Here is a 21,163-nt window from a genome sequence, read left to right as displayed (position 1 = left end):
GAGTAACATGGACCAGATTTACCCTTCTGGTATAAACAGCTAAAAAACTGAACAAAATATATGAAACAGTTTGCAGGACACTGACCATCAGAGATTGAAGAACAGTGACTCCTGAGAGATGGAAAACCAATGAGATAGACAATACAATTGGCATAGCTCACTCCTTGGTGAGAATTTCCAGATTGCAACACAAGAGAGAAACCAGGCAGAAACCAGTGGTTTCCTTGACTTGAGGGGAAGGAGATGAGAATCTGGGGAAGCCAAGTAAGCTAGACCACCAGAGAGGAGGTTTGTGAAAGAAGAGGAGCTCTGGAGACCCGCTGAGGGCTCCTTTAAGCGTTCAGCTGAGTCCTGATCAGTACATGTGTGAGGAAACCACCCAAGGCCAGAGAAAGAACCAAGGCAGAGAATCTGGAAAAAAATCCATGGAACTCACAGGTCCAGAATTAGTGCCTGTCCCCAGCAGCCGACTGGAAATCCTCATAATTCACAAGATGTTGGGTAGAGTGCTCAGAAGAATTCTGACACAGTAGTGGGTAAAATTAACCCTAGACTAACACTGGTTTGATCCTGCTTAACAAAATATACAAGTAAATCCCAAAAGAGTTAATTTAGGATTGTTATGTCTTTTGTTTGAACGGGACCTTTTGTTATTATGTATTAATAATATCATGCTTTCTCTCTAATATTACATCTTGCCCTAAAATCTATTTTGTTTGCTGTGAATATAGTCATATTAGCTGTTTTGGGTTAGTGTTTGCACCATGTATCTCCATTAATTTACTTTCAATCTACCTGCTGTTTTCCCAAGCTTGATTTCCCTGTGCAAGTGTTTAGAAAATGTCCTCAAAGAAAAAAGCTAAAATGAATATGAGATTTGCCATGTGTGTTTTCCTTCTCTCAGGGTCTTTAACCCTTGCTATCAGGTGCCTGCCGATGATAGTGGTAGAAGGCAGATGATGCCTAGGCAGATGGGGCGCGTCCCCAGTGAAACCTGACCTTCAAGCCAGAAACTGTCCCGGGGAAATTCTCCAACTGGATTCAAAACCCACCTTCCCATCTGGCGTAGTTTCCTCTGATTGTTCCCCATTCTACACCTATTTTACACATATCTACCCTTTCCTAATTAGTTTTCTACCCTGTCATGCCCATATTTGAATAGTGTCTTCACTTTGACCTTTCTTTGGATACTCACAAACCAATCAGCAGACACTCCCTATTCTGAGCCCATAAAAAGCCCCAAGCTCAGCCGTATTGGGGAAATTTCCTGTCTTTAGGTAAGAGAACCAACCCCTGCATCCCCTCTTTTTGCTGAGAGCTTTCCTTTTGCTTCATAAATTCGACTCCACTCACTCTTTGATGTCTGTGTGCCTAATTCTTCTGGGTCATGAGACAAGAACCTGGACCTAGCTGAGCAAAGGAGCCAAAATCCTGCATCAAAGACAGTTTTTAATACATCTTTTCACTTCTTACAGTTTTTGTGAAAAGGTAAGTGTGAATCCAGCTACTCCATCATGACCAGAACTGGCATTGTCCCATCTACTATCTAGCTTCCAACATTTTGCTATTGTTTTCTCTCCTGGCCTCCTCATCCTTGTGGGTTTATGCCTTTTAACATCGTTTTTCACAGGGAGAAAAGGTAAACAGGTGCTCATCCTGCCGTTTTTAATCAGAAATCCTCATCTCTGCTCTGCTGGAGTTTTGCCTGAAATTCCACCTCTGTATACTTGTCTGCTTTCTCCCCTTTCCCTACTTACCTTTCCCACTTCCTTGTCAGTATTTCTGGGGAGCATTTCCTTAATAAATGACTTTGTTTTCTCATTTCAGGTGGTACTTCTGGGGAACCAGGCCTAAGGTAATTCAGCATACTGTAATATTCACCTGTTAAGTTAAAATGTATTTATAGTCTATAACCATAATTTCCATATTTATTTGGACTTGGTTGTGTATTTAAATAGTTTGGTTTGCCATTGGTCTTTTTTACAATGGCTTTCACTTTAATTCCTGTTTGATCAGATTTTATTATATGGAAGGTTTCATAAGATAGTCCTATGTGTACTGTATTTCCCAGATTATTTCGTATTTGCCTGCTATCTTTATAGCTTAATGAAAAGAGGTCTGAATGTCAGACATTTTAGGCTCAGCTTCTTTCCCTCAGCATTTTGCAGACAATGTTCTGCGCCTTTTGATACTGTGAAGAAATCACAAAGTAGCTCAATTTTCATCCAGGTGTAACTTTTTACATTCTTCCCAGATACCCGAAGAAATTTTATTCTTAAAATTCAATAAAGACCAGGAAAGATTTCATTAGGTTTCTGAATTTTATGGGAATACACTGTCCTTTGAATCTGTGATGTAAATTTCTCCTTTATTTATGAAAGTTGTCTTCTATTATAACCTAAAATGTATGTCATATTCCATTTGTTTATTCTTACTTGGGGACACAGATTAACTTTATATTCTGTGGGTTTGTATCTATTCTCCCTTTATCGTGTTATCCGTATTTGCTTAACCTATTTTCTTTTTTTCCGTGTTCATTGAAATTGACTCCAGTGTTTCCTCCAGAACTGCACTTGAATCAATAGCTGCTAGCCATGTGTGACTATTTGAATTTAAATTCATTAAATAAGTTATAAAGTTTAAAATTCAATTCCTTGACTCCAGTAACCACACTTTAAGTGTTCAGTAGGCACTTGTGACCACTGCATTGAACAGTGCAGTTACAGAACATCACAATCACTGCAGAAAGTTCTTCTGGACAGTGCTGTTCTCAAGCAATAATGAGTCTCTAAAACTTGCGGCATTTTTTTCCTCTTTCTCATTTATTTACTACTTGCTTCAGTAATCGTATCATATTAGTCTTTAACACTTTCTTATAACCTTTTATTTCTATGCTATGATTTTATCTTATCCTCGAAGTCTTCTTATACAAATTAGTGTCCTTGTAAACTCTTGGGGTGTGAAGTACAGTAGGGAATTTTCCCTTTGGGAGGAGGTTTGCTTTCTACTAGAACATATCCTTTCATCCGTTATTTGCACACTGTCTTTTTCACATTAGTTTTATTTATTTTGGGCTGAAATATATATTTTCCCTCCTTACACTGGTTTATGTTTTTCCCGTTTGTTTCTCTTTTTACTGAAACTTATTTGTCCAAACCTGGTTATCCTGTTGGTAATGTGGCTGAATTCTCCCTTACTTCTTTTCTCTTTTCCTTACTTTATGAACTATACTGCAAGGGCCAGCAAATATGGCTTGTGGGACAAATTGACCCATCTCCTCTTTTTGCAAATAATTTCACTGAAGCAGAGCTACACTCACTCCTTTGCTCTTTGCCTCTGGCTGCTTTCATGCGCAATAGCAGAGCTGAGTAGTTGTGACAGAGATCACACAGCTTGGGAAGTCTAAATATTTACAGTCTGGCCTTTTACAAAAAATTGTGCTGACCCCTGAAGTGCAGTGAAGAAAGAATTATCTTTCTTTCTTCACTGCATGGGGTAGGGTGAGAATAGAGTTGGAAGACATCCTCCATTAGCCAAACTGGGCTGTTTCTCATTTGCAGTTTTGTTAAAGGTCTTTGGCCTGGGTTTACTTAGTGTCTTCGTTGAGGCTGCCATTGTAAAGTACTATAGATCGGTTGGCTTCTAAACAACAGAAAGTTATTTCTCACAGCTCTGGAGACTGGAAGTCTGAGGTGAGGGTGCCAGTATGGTTGGGTTCCAGTGAGGGTTCTTCCGAGCTGCCGATGAACAACTTCTTGCAGTATCCTCACGTGGAAGACAGCGTGAGCAGGCTCTCTAGGGTCGTGTTTTTAAGAGCATTAATCCCATTCGTAAGGGCTGTACCGGGATGATCTAATTACCTTCAAATACCACCAGGTTGGGGGTTAGGATTTTAACCTGTGTATTTTGGGGGGACACAGACATGCAGTTCACAACACACTACATCGCCAAGTATATTCTCTTTCAGTCCACGGATAAACCTGAGATTCAGATAATCCTCAATCCTTAGTTCAGTTTGGACCTCTGAATTCTGCTACTTTTGAGGAGATGTAGCTCAGTTTATACTCTTGCCCTATACTCAGGCATCAATCATTTCTACGGTCAGAGCTGAAAGGCTAATAAAAGGTGGGTCTGCTTCCTCACTGAGCACTATTAAGACTAGAAGAACATTACCCAGGCCGTCCACCAAGGACTCTGGGCTCAGGCCCTTTCTTACCTTCACTGCCTCAGTTCTTATTTCACTTTGATGAAGACTTCTGCTTCACCAACTTCCCTTTGGTGAGATATTGCAGACTTTTTTCCTCAGCTCTCCTTTTTAACACATCTGAAAAGGCAGCGTTGGGAGCTTTCTAGAGCCCACAATATGCTCCTTAAAAGCAGTGGCTCATGCCTATAATCCCAGCACTTTGGGAGGCTGAGGTGGGCAGATCACCTGAGGTCAGGAGTTCGAGACCAGTCTGGCCAACATGGTGAAAACCCGTCTCTACTAAAATTACAAAAACATTAGCCGGGTGTGGTGGCGCACTCCTGTAATCCCAGCTACTTGGGAGGCTGAGGCAGGAGAATCACTTGAGCCCAGGAGGCAGCTGTGTCAGTGAGCTGAGATCGCACCATTGCATTCCAGCCTGGGTGACAGTGAGATTCCATCTCAAAAAAAAAAAATAAAGCTTTGTTTTTTATGGTTCAACAACATCTGTGTGGTATATTTTTCTGTTTCTAAAATCTATTTTTGTGCATATCTTAGATTTTTGCAAAAATGAAATTTCAAGATCTGGCTTTCCTCTGGCATCTGAAACTGGGGGATTTGATATATACATTTTAGAAAATGATCAGTGAAGAACATATTTGAAAAAAAGCTCCTGTAGCCATGTTCTTTCATTTTAACGTGAATGATTTGCAGTTGGAATAACCAACCACAAGGAGGTGTGCTTCTTTTGACCTAAATTTCCTTGAATAAACTAACAAGTACAATACATATGGTTTATTCTGGCTTTTGTTTTTATTTAAAATGACCGATGAATAAAAGTACACAACATGGATGCAGCATTTTAAAGTTACCTCCTTCAATTATAAAATTGACTTAACAATATTTTGTACACCTACAAGGCGCAAGGCACACTGCTGGGCTGTTTGTTAACAGCATACTATACTCTATGTCTTCGCAAGTCATTTGCATAGAAAGGTGTTTGAAATTCTGTGTGATTTGTTAAAATCAGTAATTCCAGATGGGTTTACTTCAAATAAGTGATACAATGATAGAGGCAGGAGGCAGAGAAATTTTAGGCAGGAAAGGGAGGGTCCCTGACAAAACCCCACCCTCAAGCCAAAAAGCCTGAAGCCGCAGCCCAAAGTGAGAACTTCTCTCCCTTTTGTCTGCTCAAATGTTGCTTTTTCCTAAACTACCCATGGCCCACCCTGCCCGCCATCCTGTGCTATGAAGACCACAGACTCAGCCAGCAGAGAGGAGAAGCAACTGGACGTGAGGGACTATGGCTGGATGTCAGAAAGAAGTGGCTTGATTTCAGAGGGACATTTTGACAGTATAACTTTGGAGAAAAATCCAGCCAGAGATGGCAGGACTTCAGGGGAAGATTACCTACCCAGCCCATCCCCTTTTCTGCTCTCCTTCCTGCTGAAAGCCACTTTCATTGGAAATAAAATATCCCACATTTACCATCCTTCAATTCTTTTGTGTAACCTCATTTTTCCTGGATGCAGGACAAGAGCTCAGGAGCCATGAGTGCAAATACAAAAGGCTGTGACACTGGTCCTTTACTCTTGCTGGTGGAGGGCAGCTGCCTCATGCAAAAAGGCAAAGGGCCCACTGAGCTGTTTACATTTAAGCCACCTACGGATGGCAGAGCTAAAAGGGCACTGTAACACATCCTCTGAGGCTCTGGGAGTCACAGGCAGCCCCTCAGTCACTGCTGCAGGGCCCTGCACAGAGTTTGCTCCTGCTGGAGCCCAAAAGTCTCACCCTGACTCCTGCATCCTCTCACCTGCATGCTCCCTCCCATGAGGGGTGGAACACAGTGTGTCCAAGTGAGTGGAGTTTGATCCCAACAGCGCGGAAGCAGCTGGGTTGTTCCAGTGCTGGTGCACTCCAGTCCTCACCCTTGTTCACTTGTGCGCTCCCTCCCGTGAGGAGTTGTGGGCAGCAGGCTGAATAAACAAGGAACCTCTGTCGTGGGTCCCATGAAGGGGTCAGGGAAATATCCTGCTTCAGTAGTCCTTCAAAAAGTAACTACGGCATCATCTCTTTTTTAATAAGGAATTTAAATATTAAAATATGTTAATGACATCAGTCCAATGTCTACAGATCTCACACTACATACTCCAAACTTCCTCAGATAGAAGTATTTTCACTGCTCAAAAATTCTGCCACACTGGGAAATAAAGGAGTAGACATGGGCTGAGATTTGAAAATCTATTACATGTATTTTTTTTTGGTCACAGGATATGATTATAAACCTCAACTTTATTATTGACTTAAACAAGGTCTCTGAAGCATTTCACGAAGAGTTCCTGATAATGGTCTACCAGATATCTAGGACTAGATACTATTTAGTAGCTGAAAATGATGGCAGAAAATATATGGGCAGCAATAGAAAAAGAATGTGACTAAACATTTTTGGCAATTTGATATAAAATATTTAGATTTTTAAAAAAATCTGTGTAAATGGATGAATAGGTTGGATTTTAGGGAAAAAAATAGGCTCAGTTCAATTAGAGACTGAACTGTAACATAATAAATCAGAATCAATGGTGGCAAGTTTTATATACTATTTTAATAGCATAGAAAACAAAACCAAAAAAACCTATTACCTATTGGTGAAACAACTGATGGAACATCTAATAACTTTTAAATCCCTGACGCTGCTTCCTTACAAATTTTAAGTTTGGCCTAAAGGTTTCTCAACACACAGTGAACTGTAACCTAACTGGATGTGTAAACAGGCTGTAACCTACTCTTACACCAATCACTGTGTTGCAGACAATCAAAGGCAGCCAACTGTTAAAACTCTCTTCAAGTAAGGTAAACACCAAGCTGTAACCAGTCCAGCTGTTTCTGTACCTCATTTTCTTTTCCTAAAATTTGCTTTTTTTGTCCATAATTCTTTGATCATGTGGCAGCACTGGAGTCTCTTTGAACCTGTTATGGTTGGGAGAAGGACTCAATTCACAAATTGTTTTTTGCTTATTTTAATTTGTCTAACATTTTTCTTTTGACACAATGACTCTGATTCTGCCAGGTGTTTCTGGGAAAAATTGTATTCCAGAAAACACAATGAATGTTTTTGATAATTTGCTACTACAAGTATGTCTGGAGTTGGTTCCTTCTGGTGGGTTCTTGGTCTCGCTGACTTGAAGAATGAAGCCTCGGACCTTCACGGTGAGTGTTACAGCTCTTTAAGGTGGCATGGACCCAAAGAGTGAGCAGCAGCAAGATTTATTGTGAAGAGTGAAAGAACAAAGCTTATGGAAGGGGACCCCAGTGAGTTGCCGCTGCTGGCTGGGGTGGCCAGCTTTTATTCCCTTATTTGTCCCCACCCACATCCTGCTGATGGGTCCATTTTACAGGGTGCTGGGTGTTCCATTTTACAGAGTGCTGATTGGTGCATTTACAATCCTTTAGCTAGACACAGAGCACTGATTGGTTTGTTTTTACAGAGTGCTGATTGGTGCATTTACAATCCTTTAGCTAGACAGAAAAGTTCTCCAAGTCCCCACTCAACCCAGGAAGTCCAGCTGGCTTCACCTCTCACAAGCAAAGTTATGCTTCTGATCTTCTAATAGCGCCTTCTGTGAAGGTCTGAGATGCTCCTACATTTCTAGTCTCATGGAATCTCATCTTTTTAAATCTGAAAACAAAATGGAAATGTTTTTGCCTCAACTTGTTTTTTTTCTTAACCAAACAGGATTCCTTATTGTAAAAATAACTGGGAAAATGGTGGCTCCAACCATGTTTTCACAAAAAATTGTAGCTTAAGTGAAATGCAAATGTTCATAAAGTCATTTTCTTATTACTAAAATAATTTATATACCATTGTGATTATTCACTGATTTAATTAATGAATGCATAAGAAAAGTAAAATCAAAGCCTATGGAATAAGCCTGGAATTTTTTGGTATCAGTTTTGATTGCATATCCACAAATTATAGATGAGGCTGGATTTTGTCAAAAAAAAAAAAAGAACTGTGTCATATCTACAGTGTAATGAATAAACAACGTGAACAGAAACTTCACAGAGAAGTATAAGTGCCCAATGAAAATATGAAAAGATTCACCTCATTAGGAATTAGAAAATAAAAAAATGAAAGCAAGGCAATATTATTGACATACATTTACTTGAAATTATCAACAAAATAACTGGTGAAACTGACAGGATTACAAATTATCAGATTATTGTTTATTTGTAAGAGATAATTGCTCCTAAAATATTTTCTAAAATAAAGAAGATTACGAAAAATATTAAGAAACCTGAATCGATATTTTGTAACTATGTGTTCCCACTTTGGACAGTTTCCATTTTTTTAAATATTCTGATGTCATTTACATTTTATTTTATAATCATAATCCCATAATTGATGTCTTAGTTTTGTCTGAATGGATTAAAATTTCAATGACAGCTTTATTGTTGAGTTATTTACTTTGATTACTCTTGATTGAGTGGACGTTTTGCCCAAGAAGGATTTTTAAAAAGGGTTCTTGGGTATTATATTTTTTGAGTTTTTGTTGATTTAGGAGAATCATGACCCACTACTTCGCTGTATGTAATATTACAGGGTCACGCTTTTGTTCTCAGCCTTTTTTATCTACTGCACATTGCCACCTGCTGGCATCAGATGGCACTGAGGAGTCTTAAGGCCGCTATCATCATTCCCTGATTTTTATGCCTGGGTATGAATATAATTCTTTATCCTTGATGTTTAGCAACTTTACCAGGATATAAGTTGGTATTAACTGCTTCTTGTCAATTTTTTCTACCAAGGACTCTCCAGCCTCACTTCTCATCACCTCCTTCTTTGCTGGAGGCACACCTGTCTTGCCAACTACTTGCGCTTCCGTGAACTCATTATGCTTCTTCATATCCCTGTGGCTTGTCAGAGGCAAGTGAAATTTCCTCATGCTCTACTCCCACTCTTGTCATTTACTGCCACTATTCTAGCAGACTTATCTCCAGCATCTTCTCAGTGAGACTCACTAGAGCACACTCCCAAGGTGACACAACTACTTTCCCCTTCCACCCTTGAAATGATACATATCCTTAGTATTACAGGGAATTATCATTCATATTTAAAACTCTCCTACCAGGACTGTGAGCTCTAAGGAAAGGGACGTGTAACTTACATCCACTTAATGATGCAAGCAATTTAAAGCCAAGAGTTCTTGTTGGCAAGAATTGGGAAAGTTGGGTGGACAGTATACAGACAATTTACCGAGCGGCCAGTAAACAGGAAAAGTGGTAACAGTTCGAACGTTCTGACCAGGTGGGATATTTCAAGTCTTTAAGAAACACTAATCATGTATCTATGAAAGAAAAATATCTTGGGCCCCTTCAAACTGGGAATTGCTCAGGGCAAATTTGCCTCCTATTCTATTCAAGTCACCTCGTTTGCTCACCGAGAATAGATGCATATTCTGATTGCCTCCTCGTTTGCTCACCGAGAATAGATGCATATTCTGATTGCCTCCTTTAGAAAGACTACAAAAAAAATACTACCATCTGTGTATTACCTACCTGTGACCTGGACGTCCCCAGTTGGGGGGGGGCGGGGTTTGCTTTTAGTTGTCTCTGCCTTTCTGGAAGGAACTAATGCACTTTTTACATATTGACTGATATCTCCTGTCTCCCTAAAATGTATAAAACCAAGCTGCGGCCTGACCACCTTGGGCACATATCCTCAGGACTTCCTTAGGCTGTGTCAAGGGCATGTCTTCAACGTTGGCAAAATAAACTTTCTAAATTAACTGAGACCTGTCTCAAATTTTCGAGGTTCACATACCGTAGGTAAGTGTCAGAAGCCTAAAGGTGAGCGAGTGGAAAAGCACGAAGGCCCCTGCAAGGTTATTAGCTAAGCCTCCATAACGCAGGCGGCAAGTGTCCACGGGAGTCTGGCCTCTGCTCGCCTACACCACGACCTCCTTCCTGGGGAGGACATGCATGGTCAGCCCTTTCTCCATTTCCATACTGATTGCTCCCTCTCACCGCCAAGACCCATCCCAGAAGCAACATTAATCCAGGCATAGAACAGTCCGCCAGCTAGAGCCGGGGGCGGGGCGGAGCTAGTTGGGCGCATGCTCCGTGACGGCGTAGGCGGGGGCCAAGCGCCCTCCGGTTGCGCCTGCGCAGCGGCTGGGCCCCGCGCCTGCGCGTCTGCGGCTGTAATTTGGTCCTGCTGTCCCAGGCGGGATGGTGCCGCTGTGCCAGGTAAGGGTGGCGGGTGTGCGTGAGGGCCTGGGTCCGGAGCCCTCCTCGACGTGTCTCTCCTGCCCTTTCCCTTCACAGACCCAGCCCTGGTCAGTCGGACCTCCCCACTAGCCCCTAACTCACACCCACCCTGGCCGGCATCTTCGGTTTGGGGGCGCCCCCGCCCCCGCCCTAGGGCCCTCAGGGCTTTGCTGCTGCTGCTGCCCCAGCAGAAGTCGGGTCCACTCCGAGAACTCCTGTCCGCTCACGGCAACAAGGACAGGTTCATTCTGAAGACGCCTCGACCTTTTGTGGCCAACCTCTTTCCCAGATTATTCGTTTTGATGAAGCTAAAATTTTAATCTGGAAAGAAATGCACCTCATTTCTGCTTCATCTGTAGATTTCCACATTCTTGATTATTTGCAAACCTCTATTTCGTAAAGAGTAGTTTGCACGGAGGGACAGGTGCCTATTTGACTTCATCGGATCCCTTACATACCAGGCTGCTGGCACAACTTCGTTCTAGCAAATACCCGTCTGTCCTGGCTTTCAAACCTACTTGCTTCTGTAAATGTCAGATGTACTATGTTGCATAACTTAATCCTTAGCGTCTGGGGACAGTGTTATGCAGACCGGAATCTAAGGTCATTTGACAACCGTGAGAAACAGGTTTTTCGCTTATTTGTTTATTTGTGTAACTCATCTCTTGACTCAGACATTTGTTCTTTGCTTACACGTTTATAAAAGGTGCTATATTTTTATGTCAATTAAAGACAGCCTTAACATGTTTTCATAGAAGGTAAATACTTAGGATTTTAATGATGGCACACTTAAGTTTATAAAACTAAAAGGCATCCAGAAATTAGTCTGAATTATATTTAAAACAACAAGTTTTCAGAATTTGAACTTGTAGATAATAATGAAATTTTTTACGGGTTATTTAGTTTTCTTTATAAAATTTGTCTTTGATTAAAGCAATACATTTGGAAAATGAGAAAACTGCTCAACATTGACAGTCAGAAGACGAGTATGAGTTGTTAAAAGCATTTTCTTTACTTTCAGGTTGAAGTATTGTATTTTGCAAAAAGTGCTGAAATAACAGGAGTTCGTTCAGAGACCATTTCTGTGCCACAAGAAATAAAAGCGTTGCAGCTGTGGAAGGAGATAGAAACTCGACATCCTGGGTAGTGAAAAATTTGTAGAAAGCATATGAGTAACACTTAAATATTTTCAAAATACATAAATGATAAAAGTAAAAATAAGGTTAATTTCGATGAGTATCTCTAATTGCAGCTGAAGAGATTTGAGGTCTATCATAGCATTGATACTTTGAGTCATACTTTTTCCCCTTTAGATTGGCTGATGTTAGAAATCAGATAATATTTGCTGTTCGTCAAGAATATGTCGAGCTTGGAGATCAGCTCCTCCTGCTTCAACCGGGAGACGAAATTGCCGTTATCCCCCCCATTAGTGGAGGATAGTGCTTTTGAGCCGTCTAGGTATGTGAGATTTGTTTTTCTTAATCAGTTGTGGGGGAAGGATCATACAGATGATAAAGTGTATGTGGTTTGCTGTTAATGTATATTCTTTGTAAGTCTCTCTGTACCAAATCTTTATTGATACAGCAACTCTTCATTGGTGCCAATAAATTTATGAATATCTACCACCATCTCTGCATCAAGTCTATTGTAAGCTGTTTAATTACAATAAACATATCAGTTTGATATGTTTCATTTAACATGGTTTATTGAGATCTTACCTGTCAGGCACAGTGACATATTAATATCCATATTTTGCAGGTGGAAAAACAAATTCAGAGGACTTAAAAACCTTGCCTTTGATCACATAGCTAATCACATAGCTAATAAGTGAAAGAGCCAACTTAAAAAGAATTTATTTAACTTTTAAGTTCAGGAATACATGTGCAGGTTTGTTATATAGGTAAACGTGTATCATGGCGGTTTCTTGTGCAGATTATTTTGTCACCCAGGTATTAAGTCTAGTTCCCATCAGTTATTTTTTCGATCCTCTCCCTCCTCCCCCCCCCCCCAAGTAGGCTCCGGTGTCTGTGGTTCCACTCTTTGTGTCCATGTGTACTCAATATTTATCTCCCACTTATAAGTGAGAACATTCGGTATTTGGTTTTCTGTTCCTGCATTAGTTTTCTGTTCCTGCTCCATCCATGTCCCTGCAAAAAACTTGATCTCGTTCTTTCTTATGGCTGCATAGTATTCCATGGTGTATATGTACCACATTTTCTTTACCCAGTATACCATTGATGGGCATTTAGGTTGATTCCATGTCTTTGCTCTTGTGAATAGTGCTGCAGTGAACATACTTGTGCATATGTCTTTATGACAGAACGATTATATTTCTCTGGGCATGTGTTCAGTAATGGGATTGCTGGGTTGAAGGGTATTTCAGTCTCTAGGCCACACTGTCTTCCACAATAATTGAACTAATTTACACTCCCTGCAGCAGTATATAAGCATTCCTTTTTCTTCACATCCTTGCCAGCATCTGTTATTTTAATAATAGCTCTTCTGACTAGTGTGAGATAGTATCTCGTTGTGGTTTTGATTTGCATTTCCCTAATGATCAGTGATATTGAGCTTTCTTTTCATATGATTGTCTTCTTTTGAAAAGTTCCTGTTCATGTCCTTTGCCCACTTTTTAATGAGGTGACGTTAGACCTTTGTCAGACACATAGTTTGCAAAATTTTCTCCCATTCTGTACGTTGTCTGTTCACTCTGTTGACAGCCTCCTTTGCTGTGCAGAAGCTCTTTAGTTTAATTAGATCCCATTTGTCAATTTTTGTTTTTGCTGCAATTGCTTTCCGTAAATCTTTGCTTGTTCCGTGTCCAGAATGGTGTTGCCTAGGTTGTCTTCTGGGGTTTTTCTAGTTTTCAGTTTTACATTTAAGTCTTTAATCCATTTTGAGTTAATTTTTGTATGTGGTATAGGGAAAGGGTCCAGTTTCAGTCTTCTGCACATGGCTAGCCAGTTATCCCAGCACCATTTATTGAATAGGGAATCCTTTCCCCATTGCTTGTTTTTGTAGGTTTATCGAAGATCAGATAGTTGTAGCTGTGGAGCTTTATTTCTGGGTTCTGGGTTCTGTTTCATTTGTCTATGTGTTCTGTTTTGTACCAGTCCCATGCTATTTTGGTTACTGTAGCCCTGTAGTATAGTTTGAAGTTGGGTAGCGTAATGCCTCCAGCTTTGTTCTTTTTGCTGAGGATTCAAGAGCTTTTCAAGAGACAACATTTGAACCCATATTATTGGACTGTCTCTGTACTTTTTTCCAACCACACTTACTAATACTAGATGATAGCTCTCCTGGCCACGGAGAAATGTAGAAAAATTACACAGCTAGTAATGCCTGAAAAGAAAGCTTACCATTGTCCAGGACTAAAGGAAAATAGCTTTATTGTTATGGCTTTGTTGCAGGTGGCTCTTTGACCCATGCTACTTTGTCTTCTTTCTCAACAACTTAGTCCATGTACAAGTCGGATAATGTTCAAGAACATTGTTCAGTATAGTCTAGAGAGATCAGGCTTCTTATAAGTACAGACAGAATGAGGCTTAATTTATTGTCAACTGAAGAACAAATTCAGTAGAAATTAACAGCCATCCCTGAATAAAACTCTTGGTCAGTTAGGAATGAAAGAAGACTTTCTTAATTTGCTAGGATTTTTATTCAAAATCAGGAGTAAGTATCATACTTAATGGCAAAAAACTTGGTTCCATTAAAGAAAGGAACAAGTCAAGGATGGCTTTTTATCTTTTTTACCCATTTTTTCCCCCACCTTCCTGGAGGGCAGTGCCACAAGAAATGAAGAATCAGTCTGTAAAGCAGATTGCCCCTCATGTCGACACTAGGCTTCTTTCTCAGGCCTACTATCTGGACATAGTAGCAGAATCTCTTGTCAGATATGTATCTCAATGCTATTTAGAAACTGTGGTCACCATATCACCACCATGATTTCAGGAGGTGGAATTTGGATTTTTTGGTATTTGGAATTTATTCAGAAAACTATAGGTTACCATTAAAGGGGTATTGTGGTAATTACAGCTGTTCTTTGAAAAGGTTACGAAGATTACTCAAAAGCATTGTGTGTTACTTTAATGTGTTTGGCAAGACTGGCATTATGCATTTTTAAAACCTGCCAGCTAGCTTTTAGTAGTCTTGTAAAATCAGAAGTTGTGGGAACTCAGTATGGTTTGAAGCTCATAGACCATATTTGTATTACCTATATTTTCTTGCAAGAAAAAGAGGTGGAAGACACTTAGGTGGCTTGTGCAGCAGATGAAAAATCCTGGAATCTAGTGGTATATGAAGAATAGTGCTGTTTCCGTGGTGGAAAGGAGATAGGAAAAAGAACATTGGCTTAACTAAGACTCCTTGGTTGGAATTTCAGCACCTTGAGTGAGTTCCTCAACTTCTCTGAGCCTTCTTTCTCTCATCTTTCAATTCAGATGAAATCTTACAGGATTAATAATTATATTCCTCATTGCTTGCAAGATTCTGCCTATCAGTTCAGCCTCAGCCTGTCCTGTTCTCTCCATTCATTCTAGGTTCTGGAGAACATCACACCTTTTCTTGTCCCAGAGCCTTGGCATTGGCCACTCCCTCTCTCTGCCTGGGGGCCTGTGCCCTGGTTTCTTTACAAGACTTCCTCCTTATCTTTCAGGTCGCAAGTTTTCATACAGCCTCTTGAGAGGAATCTCCCCCAGACCCCAGATTCTGTCTCTGAAGCCTGTTTATTTCCATGAGTTATCCCTATTTGTAATTCTGAGTTTCTCCTGTAATGCTTTGTTTCTCCTATTTGAATGTGAGCACCCTGAGGAAAGGAGCTTGTGCTTCTTTCCCCTGGTTGATACCTAGTGCCTGGCCCTAGTCTCTGGCCCTTAGTGAGTATGTAGTAATGTTTGAGGAATTAAATGAGAAATGCATGGCAAAGGGCTTTGCACAATACCTGGTAAATAAGTGTTCAGTTCATTCCCTTATTTCCTCAGTTACTTACCTGGGGTTTTGCCAGGTTGTGAAGGGAACCCAGTTCCGGTAGAATCACTGTCACTTCTGTTCTCCCTTTTTTGTTGGATAAAGAAAAAGGCAGCTTTAGGTGTAGTGCTTGGTACCACAGTGGTGAGAGGGGATGGGCATGTAGGTGAAAGTGGCAGTAACCTCTACTGTACCTTGATGGGAGATATGAATAGCAATTACAGAATTTGGAATATATTGGCATTGAGATAGATTATATTTTGGTGATCATGTTAATGATAGATTACTTTTTGTGTCATGCCTCATTCATTATGAATATTTATACACATAATTGAGTTTTGCTAATTTTTACGCTTGCTTATTTTTATCATTCAGATCAAATCATGCCTCCTGACACATCTAATGGTCGGGAAAAAAAGGAAAGATACATTTTATCTGAGGAATGTGAGCCCCTCAGATAAAACATAAGAGGCACTGACAGGCACTGGAATGAAATGGCAGTCATGTCACTCTCTTAAGCTGCATCATTACCTTTTTTTTTTCTTTTTTCGTTTTTTTGAGATGGGGTATCACTCTGTCGCCCAGACTGGAGTGCAATGGCATTATCAATCTCAGCTCACTGCAACCTCCACCTCCAAGCTCAAGCAATTCTCCTGCCTCAGCTTCCCAAGTAGTTGGGATTATAGACGTATGCCACTGGCTAATTTTTGGATTTTTTGTAGAGACGGGGTTTCACCATGTTGGCCAGGCTGGTCTCAAACTCCTGACCTCAAATGATCCACCCGCCTCAGCCTCCCAAAGTGGTGGGATTACAGGTGTGAGCCAGTGGTCCCTTGAATCCACTTATGAGGGCTGCAGACTAGCTGAAGCTAAGAAACCATAAAATCCATATGCTGGACACTCTAACTTACACCCACCCTATAGTTCAACAGTGTACAGCCAATCCGTGATCAACATTATCTCGGTATGCCTGTGAGAATTCTTGGTGAAACTTTGTATCATTGTATCAGCCCACTTCTTGTTCCCTTTGCCTTTAAAAAGCTGCTTGCAACAAAGGCTGAGGGAGTGTTCCCCAAGGGAACTCCCTGAAGTATCTTAGAAGTATCCTGGCCCACTATCCTTGTCTTGGCTCATGTAAACACTTTATATTTTGTGCCACAACCTCTTCTTTTTACATCGACATAATGTAGAAAAAAATATAAATTGAAAGAGCCTGTAAGTTGTTGAGTGTTTTACCCCTAGGACTTTTGTTAATGTTTACTAACGTGTTATTTCTAGGAAAGATATAGATGAAGTTGAAGAGAAATCTAAAGACATTATAAACTTTACTGCCGAGAAACTTTCAGTAGATGAAGTCTCACAGTTGGTGATTTCTCCGCTCTGTGGTGCAGTATCTCTCTTTGTAGGTGAGTGTTAATTTTCATTGCATCTATCACTGCACAAGACAATAGAAATTACCATGTGCTTTCCATGTTCAGTGTTAACGGAGGAGTTTGAAATACTGAACTTTAAACCAAGATTACCCATGATGGTGGGTAGACTTTTTTTGTAGTTCTTATTTTGTTTTAGTAACCTTCAAGTTAACCTATATTAAATTACAAGGCATTTTGAAAAGTAGGATAAAAGTCATTGTTAGGAGAGAGAATTCTAGATTTTCCAAAATTGAAGATAAAAATGTACTTGATAGTCCTGGGAACATAAATATTTTCCTTTTAAGTATCTGTTAGTCAGAAGAGGAGTATTGCCTGCTTTGCCAGGTGAATGTTTTTAATAAACTTGATTAATCAGTGCTGTTTTATTTCCTTATCATCTTTGTGATTGTCTGTTTTATTTTCCTAATCAAATTTTGTTTTTAGAAGATTTCAAAGAGTTTTAGAAGAATTGGTATGCTGCTTGTTTACTATTAAAAATAATCCTTTTTTATTAACGTACTATTTCTTTTGTAGGGAAAAACCTTATTTTAATTGTTTTCTTTTTCTTTCTATTTTTTTATTTTTAAAGGGACTACAAGAAATAACTTTGAAGGGAAGAAAGTCATTAGCTTAGAATATGAAGCGTATCTACCCATGGCGAAAAACGAAGTCAAAAAGATTTGTAGTGACATTAGGCAGAAATGGCCAGTCAAACACATAGCAGTGTTCCATAGACTTGGGTATGATTTCCTTTATCAATTTAAAAGTTAAGTATAGTTGTTTTCCATCTTTGTACTAACTCTGATTCTTGAATCTTTCTTAGGAATTCTGTATTACCATGACAGGAACATTCATATATTATTTTTGGAGGACAATAGGGATGGCTGTTAGTACCTTTAGTGACTGCCTGGTGGGTTTTGATATTGGGAGAGCTCTTGTTGCCTCTGTTGCTATAACAAAGTGCACCTATGCCAAGACTTTTAGGCCCTTGGCCTATGGGCCTGTGCTAATGTGTGCTAAAGGCCTTGAGGCCTTTTGAGAGTTGTTTTGTGGTCTAGAGTCTGTTTATATGACAATCTGTGAGAGATTCTTTTTGATATAAATGCCTCTGAAAGTCATTAAAGTGGTTTGCCTTTTTGTGCCCCTAAAAAGAGAAGAGTTCTTGGCTTTAAAAAGAAGCCAGTAATTGAGACTTTATCTATCATACTCTATTAGTTACTAGTTTGTTATTAATAACCAGTAGTTTTATTAATGGTTAATATTATCACTCCTATTATTTGATATTTATTATTTTAAATTTTGTATTATACTCATTAGGACATAACTTTGTATCTCTAGGCATTACCTGGCACTGTGCCTTGTTTGTTTGAGTCAGGCGTTTGCTGTATCAGTGAAAGGATTTCCCTTGGTGCCCATCAGAAGGGTTTAGTGGATAGATTCTAACAAATTAGCTGTAGCATGAGCTTCATCTGCTGCCTCTGCTGAATGCTACTGCGATGAACTGCTCTTTTCTAACTGGATGTTTATGTAAAATAGAACTACAGTGTAATTCTAAGAATGCATACCTGGATTTTTTTTTTTTTTTTCATCTATCCAGCAGATTCTTTAACACATAGATTCAGAGGTGATAGTGATTTTTTTCTCTTCATCTTGTTAAAGCTTGGTTCCAGTGTCAGAAGCAAGCATAATCGTTGCTGTGTCCTCAGCCCATAGAGCTGCATCTCTTGAAGCTGTGAGCTATGCCATTGATACTTTAAAAGCCAAGGTGCCCATATGGAAAAAGGTAAGTTAAGAAAATAATACATTTTACCATGTGGGCCTGATTTCTCTCAGGAATTTTTAGATAAATCCCCCCATATTCATGGACTTTTTACTAACTGTAGTATCTTGTTTTCTTTATCTGTGAAATATCTTCTTTCCAAGATTTGTTAAGCATGAAAAATATGTGCCTCAAAGAATGCATGGCACAAAGTAAGCCTCAATGAGTGGTAACAGTGAGAATTCCTAGTCTGGACTGTTGGAGAGGTTAATATATGAAGTTATTTCTCTTGCATTATAATTCCCTTGAATTAGAAGGTCTTTCTGTTGGAGAGTGAGAATAATGCATTAGCTATTTAGGTGGTGGCTAAAACAGAAATTCTTTAAGGTGAAAGAGGCTCTTCCTAGAGGTCCTTTTTAGGGGGAAAAAAAAAAAAGGTGAGATATTGCTCCCTCTGAGAAAATGCACAGTGAGTGGGTTTAAAAACAGAAATAGGAACTTCTGGCGTGTTTTCTGTCAATAAGGGCAAGTAATTCTCTGGTTAAATAGAGCATTCTGATGGGATGAAAAGGCCCAACTCCCTAGTTTCTCCTCTGGTGTAGTAACATTTCACAGTGGGATTGTTCTGTGGTTGCACATTCAATGTCTAGAATTGTCTAGAATTGCCTTCAGCGTTATTGCTGACAGCAAAGCGGAAGAGTTAATGAACAGCTCAGTAGATCAAAAGACCAGCGCAGAGAGCCAAGGCTTTTAAAGGGCACTTCTCCCCTCCTTCTCAGGGGACCTGCCTCAGTCAGTGGTAGAAATAAGCAAGTTGGACTCATAACCACAGCCTGGAAAATTTGGTGACCGTGTTTGCAGAATAAAATTGAAGCCCATTGTTGTAAGAGAATACATAGGGATTAGAGGATAAAATATGTGAAAGGAAACTTAGTGAAGCTCAGATGTATTGTTCCCTTGCTATCAACAAGGCTGACACAATTTTGACAGAACAGGAGGCAGACCTCCAGAGAGAGAAGGTAGGAAGAGCTTTCTAAGATCTGCTGCAAGCCTGAGAGGCAGGGGTAGCTTTCTTTACCAGGGAGGAAAGGGTGCACAGTCAGTGGACAGAAAGTAGATGGGAGCAACACCAGAAATACAGGTAATGAGCAGGAGTTGGGGCATATTCTTGTTTTCATGCTTTGAGGACTAGCTGGGCTTCGTATTTTGCTTTTGTTTGTCCATAGAGAGTCGGACGAAGTGCAGGAGTTCAGAGAACAGTTGAATTTGAATTCCTCTCCCCACAGAAATGGAATGTGACTAGAGAGTGAGAAGAAAAAGTGGTATGTTTTTCTTACCACTTCTTTCCACAAACTATGTAACTTCTAGTCTGGTTCTAGTCTTGGCCTGTGCTTTGAGATCATCTGTGATATAGGGAAGGGTGGCAGGTAGGTAGAGTGCATATGTCACAGAACAACTCATACCAGAGTGCAGCTCAAACTTGTTTAAGAACTTCTGAGAGGTGATCACGTAATTTAACAGCTAATGAAGATATTTGCCTTTGGAAAAGCATATTTAGAAATGTTGAAGTAGCAGGTGTGTTTGGAAAGAAAAAAAATGTTTGAAACTAAAGACCTTCTATGTATCTTCCCCTATGTAACCTTCTGTCTTCCCCTGTGTAACCTTGCCCATGGTGTCTCTCATCATGACCCCAACTAGAATTCATTGTTTCTTTCCTTCTGTGGTTGTGCCCTGTCTTGCTATAGCTTCTGGTCTCTTATTTTTGCAGTTGTGTTGAGAGTCCTTAAATGTAGAGAACATGTCCATTCATTTTTCTGCTCTCAGTGCCTTATACAAATGTCTAATGGATCGTTGAAAGAGGAGCCATTGAAATAGATGTGATATTCATTTGTCTGATGTATTCAAATGTATTTTGTATTCATACATTAGAATGGTCTATTTTTAATACCTGTTATGATTTTGTGTTTTAGGAAATTTACGAAGAGTCATCATCTTGGAAAGGAAACAAAGAGTGCTTTTGGGTATCCAACAATTAATCACTTAGTTTTTAGAGCCTGCAATCTTAACTTTGTTAAACTATTATCATTGATCACATTTTGATTTTTTTCTCTCCACATTAGGATAGTTTACTGAAGCACAGTCTCTTATGTTATACTAGTGGGACAAAAGGGAGAAAAAGGAGCAAGATAAATGGGTATGTAGGGTGACGGGTTATTTAAAATGGAACTAAAGATAGAAGGAGGACTGTAGGAAAGAAATGGAATAATTTAAATGTGAGGAAAGATGTCTGTGGTAGACATAGCCTTCCATGACTAATTTCTAATTGTAACTCAAACTCCCATTGAGGTATGGGCCCTCCTCAGCGACTTTAACTGACTCAGAAAGATACTCCCCCACCACCCCCACCTCACCACCCCCGTCCCGGTTCAGGGATAGCATTATTATCAAGGATGCATGACAGGAATGTTGGCAGAACTGGAAAGTATTAAAAAATCATTATCAGACAGTCTTGATACATATTTTCAGAAATATATTAAAAATAATAAACTAAAACTGATTTCAAAAGTTTAAAAA

The 21,163-nt window shown here is 39.7% G+C and overlaps 1 protein-coding gene and 1 long non-coding RNA gene across 3 annotated transcripts; one reads left to right on the top strand and one right to left on the bottom strand.

Moving 5' to 3' along the window:
* Positions 1-4,977: 4,977 nt before the first annotated feature.
* LOC105509857 lies at positions 4,978-10,300 on the bottom strand. The gene is made up of 3 exons (XR_001001490.1): positions 10,008-10,300; positions 7,076-7,862; positions 4,978-6,256 (listed from the first exon to the last, which is right to left on the bottom strand). It is a non-coding gene; the product is annotated as an uncharacterized LOC105509857 (long non-coding RNA).
* Positions 10,301-10,371: 71 nt separating this feature from the next.
* MOCS2 (molybdenum cofactor synthesis 2) lies at positions 10,372-21,163 on the top strand. Of its 2 annotated transcripts, none has more exons than XM_011939347.1 (7): positions 10,372-10,432; positions 11,475-11,596; positions 11,767-11,911; positions 16,697-16,824; positions 17,420-17,570; positions 18,490-18,613; positions 20,560-21,163. In XM_011939347.1, the coding sequence occupies exons 3-7, from the start codon at positions 11,814-11,816 to the stop codon at positions 20,623-20,625; spliced, it is 567 nt and encodes a 188-aa protein (XP_011794737.1). In that variant the 5' UTR covers positions 10,372-10,432; positions 11,475-11,596; positions 11,767-11,813; the 3' UTR covers positions 20,626-21,163. The 2 variants fall into 2 exon arrangements, with proteins under 2 accessions (XP_011794737.1, XP_011794738.1); XM_011939348.1 differs by having other exon boundaries at positions 10,372-10,877.

This window comes from Colobus angolensis, unplaced genomic scaffold (assembly GCF_000951035.1).
Source record: "Colobus angolensis palliatus isolate OR3802 unplaced genomic scaffold, Cang.pa_1.0 Scaffold180, whole genome shotgun sequence".
Classification (NCBI taxonomy): Eukaryota; Metazoa; Chordata; class Mammalia; order Primates; family Cercopithecidae; genus Colobus; species Colobus angolensis.
Note: the sequence above shows the minus strand (reverse complement) of the source record. Positions and strands in the feature narration are given on the sequence as shown.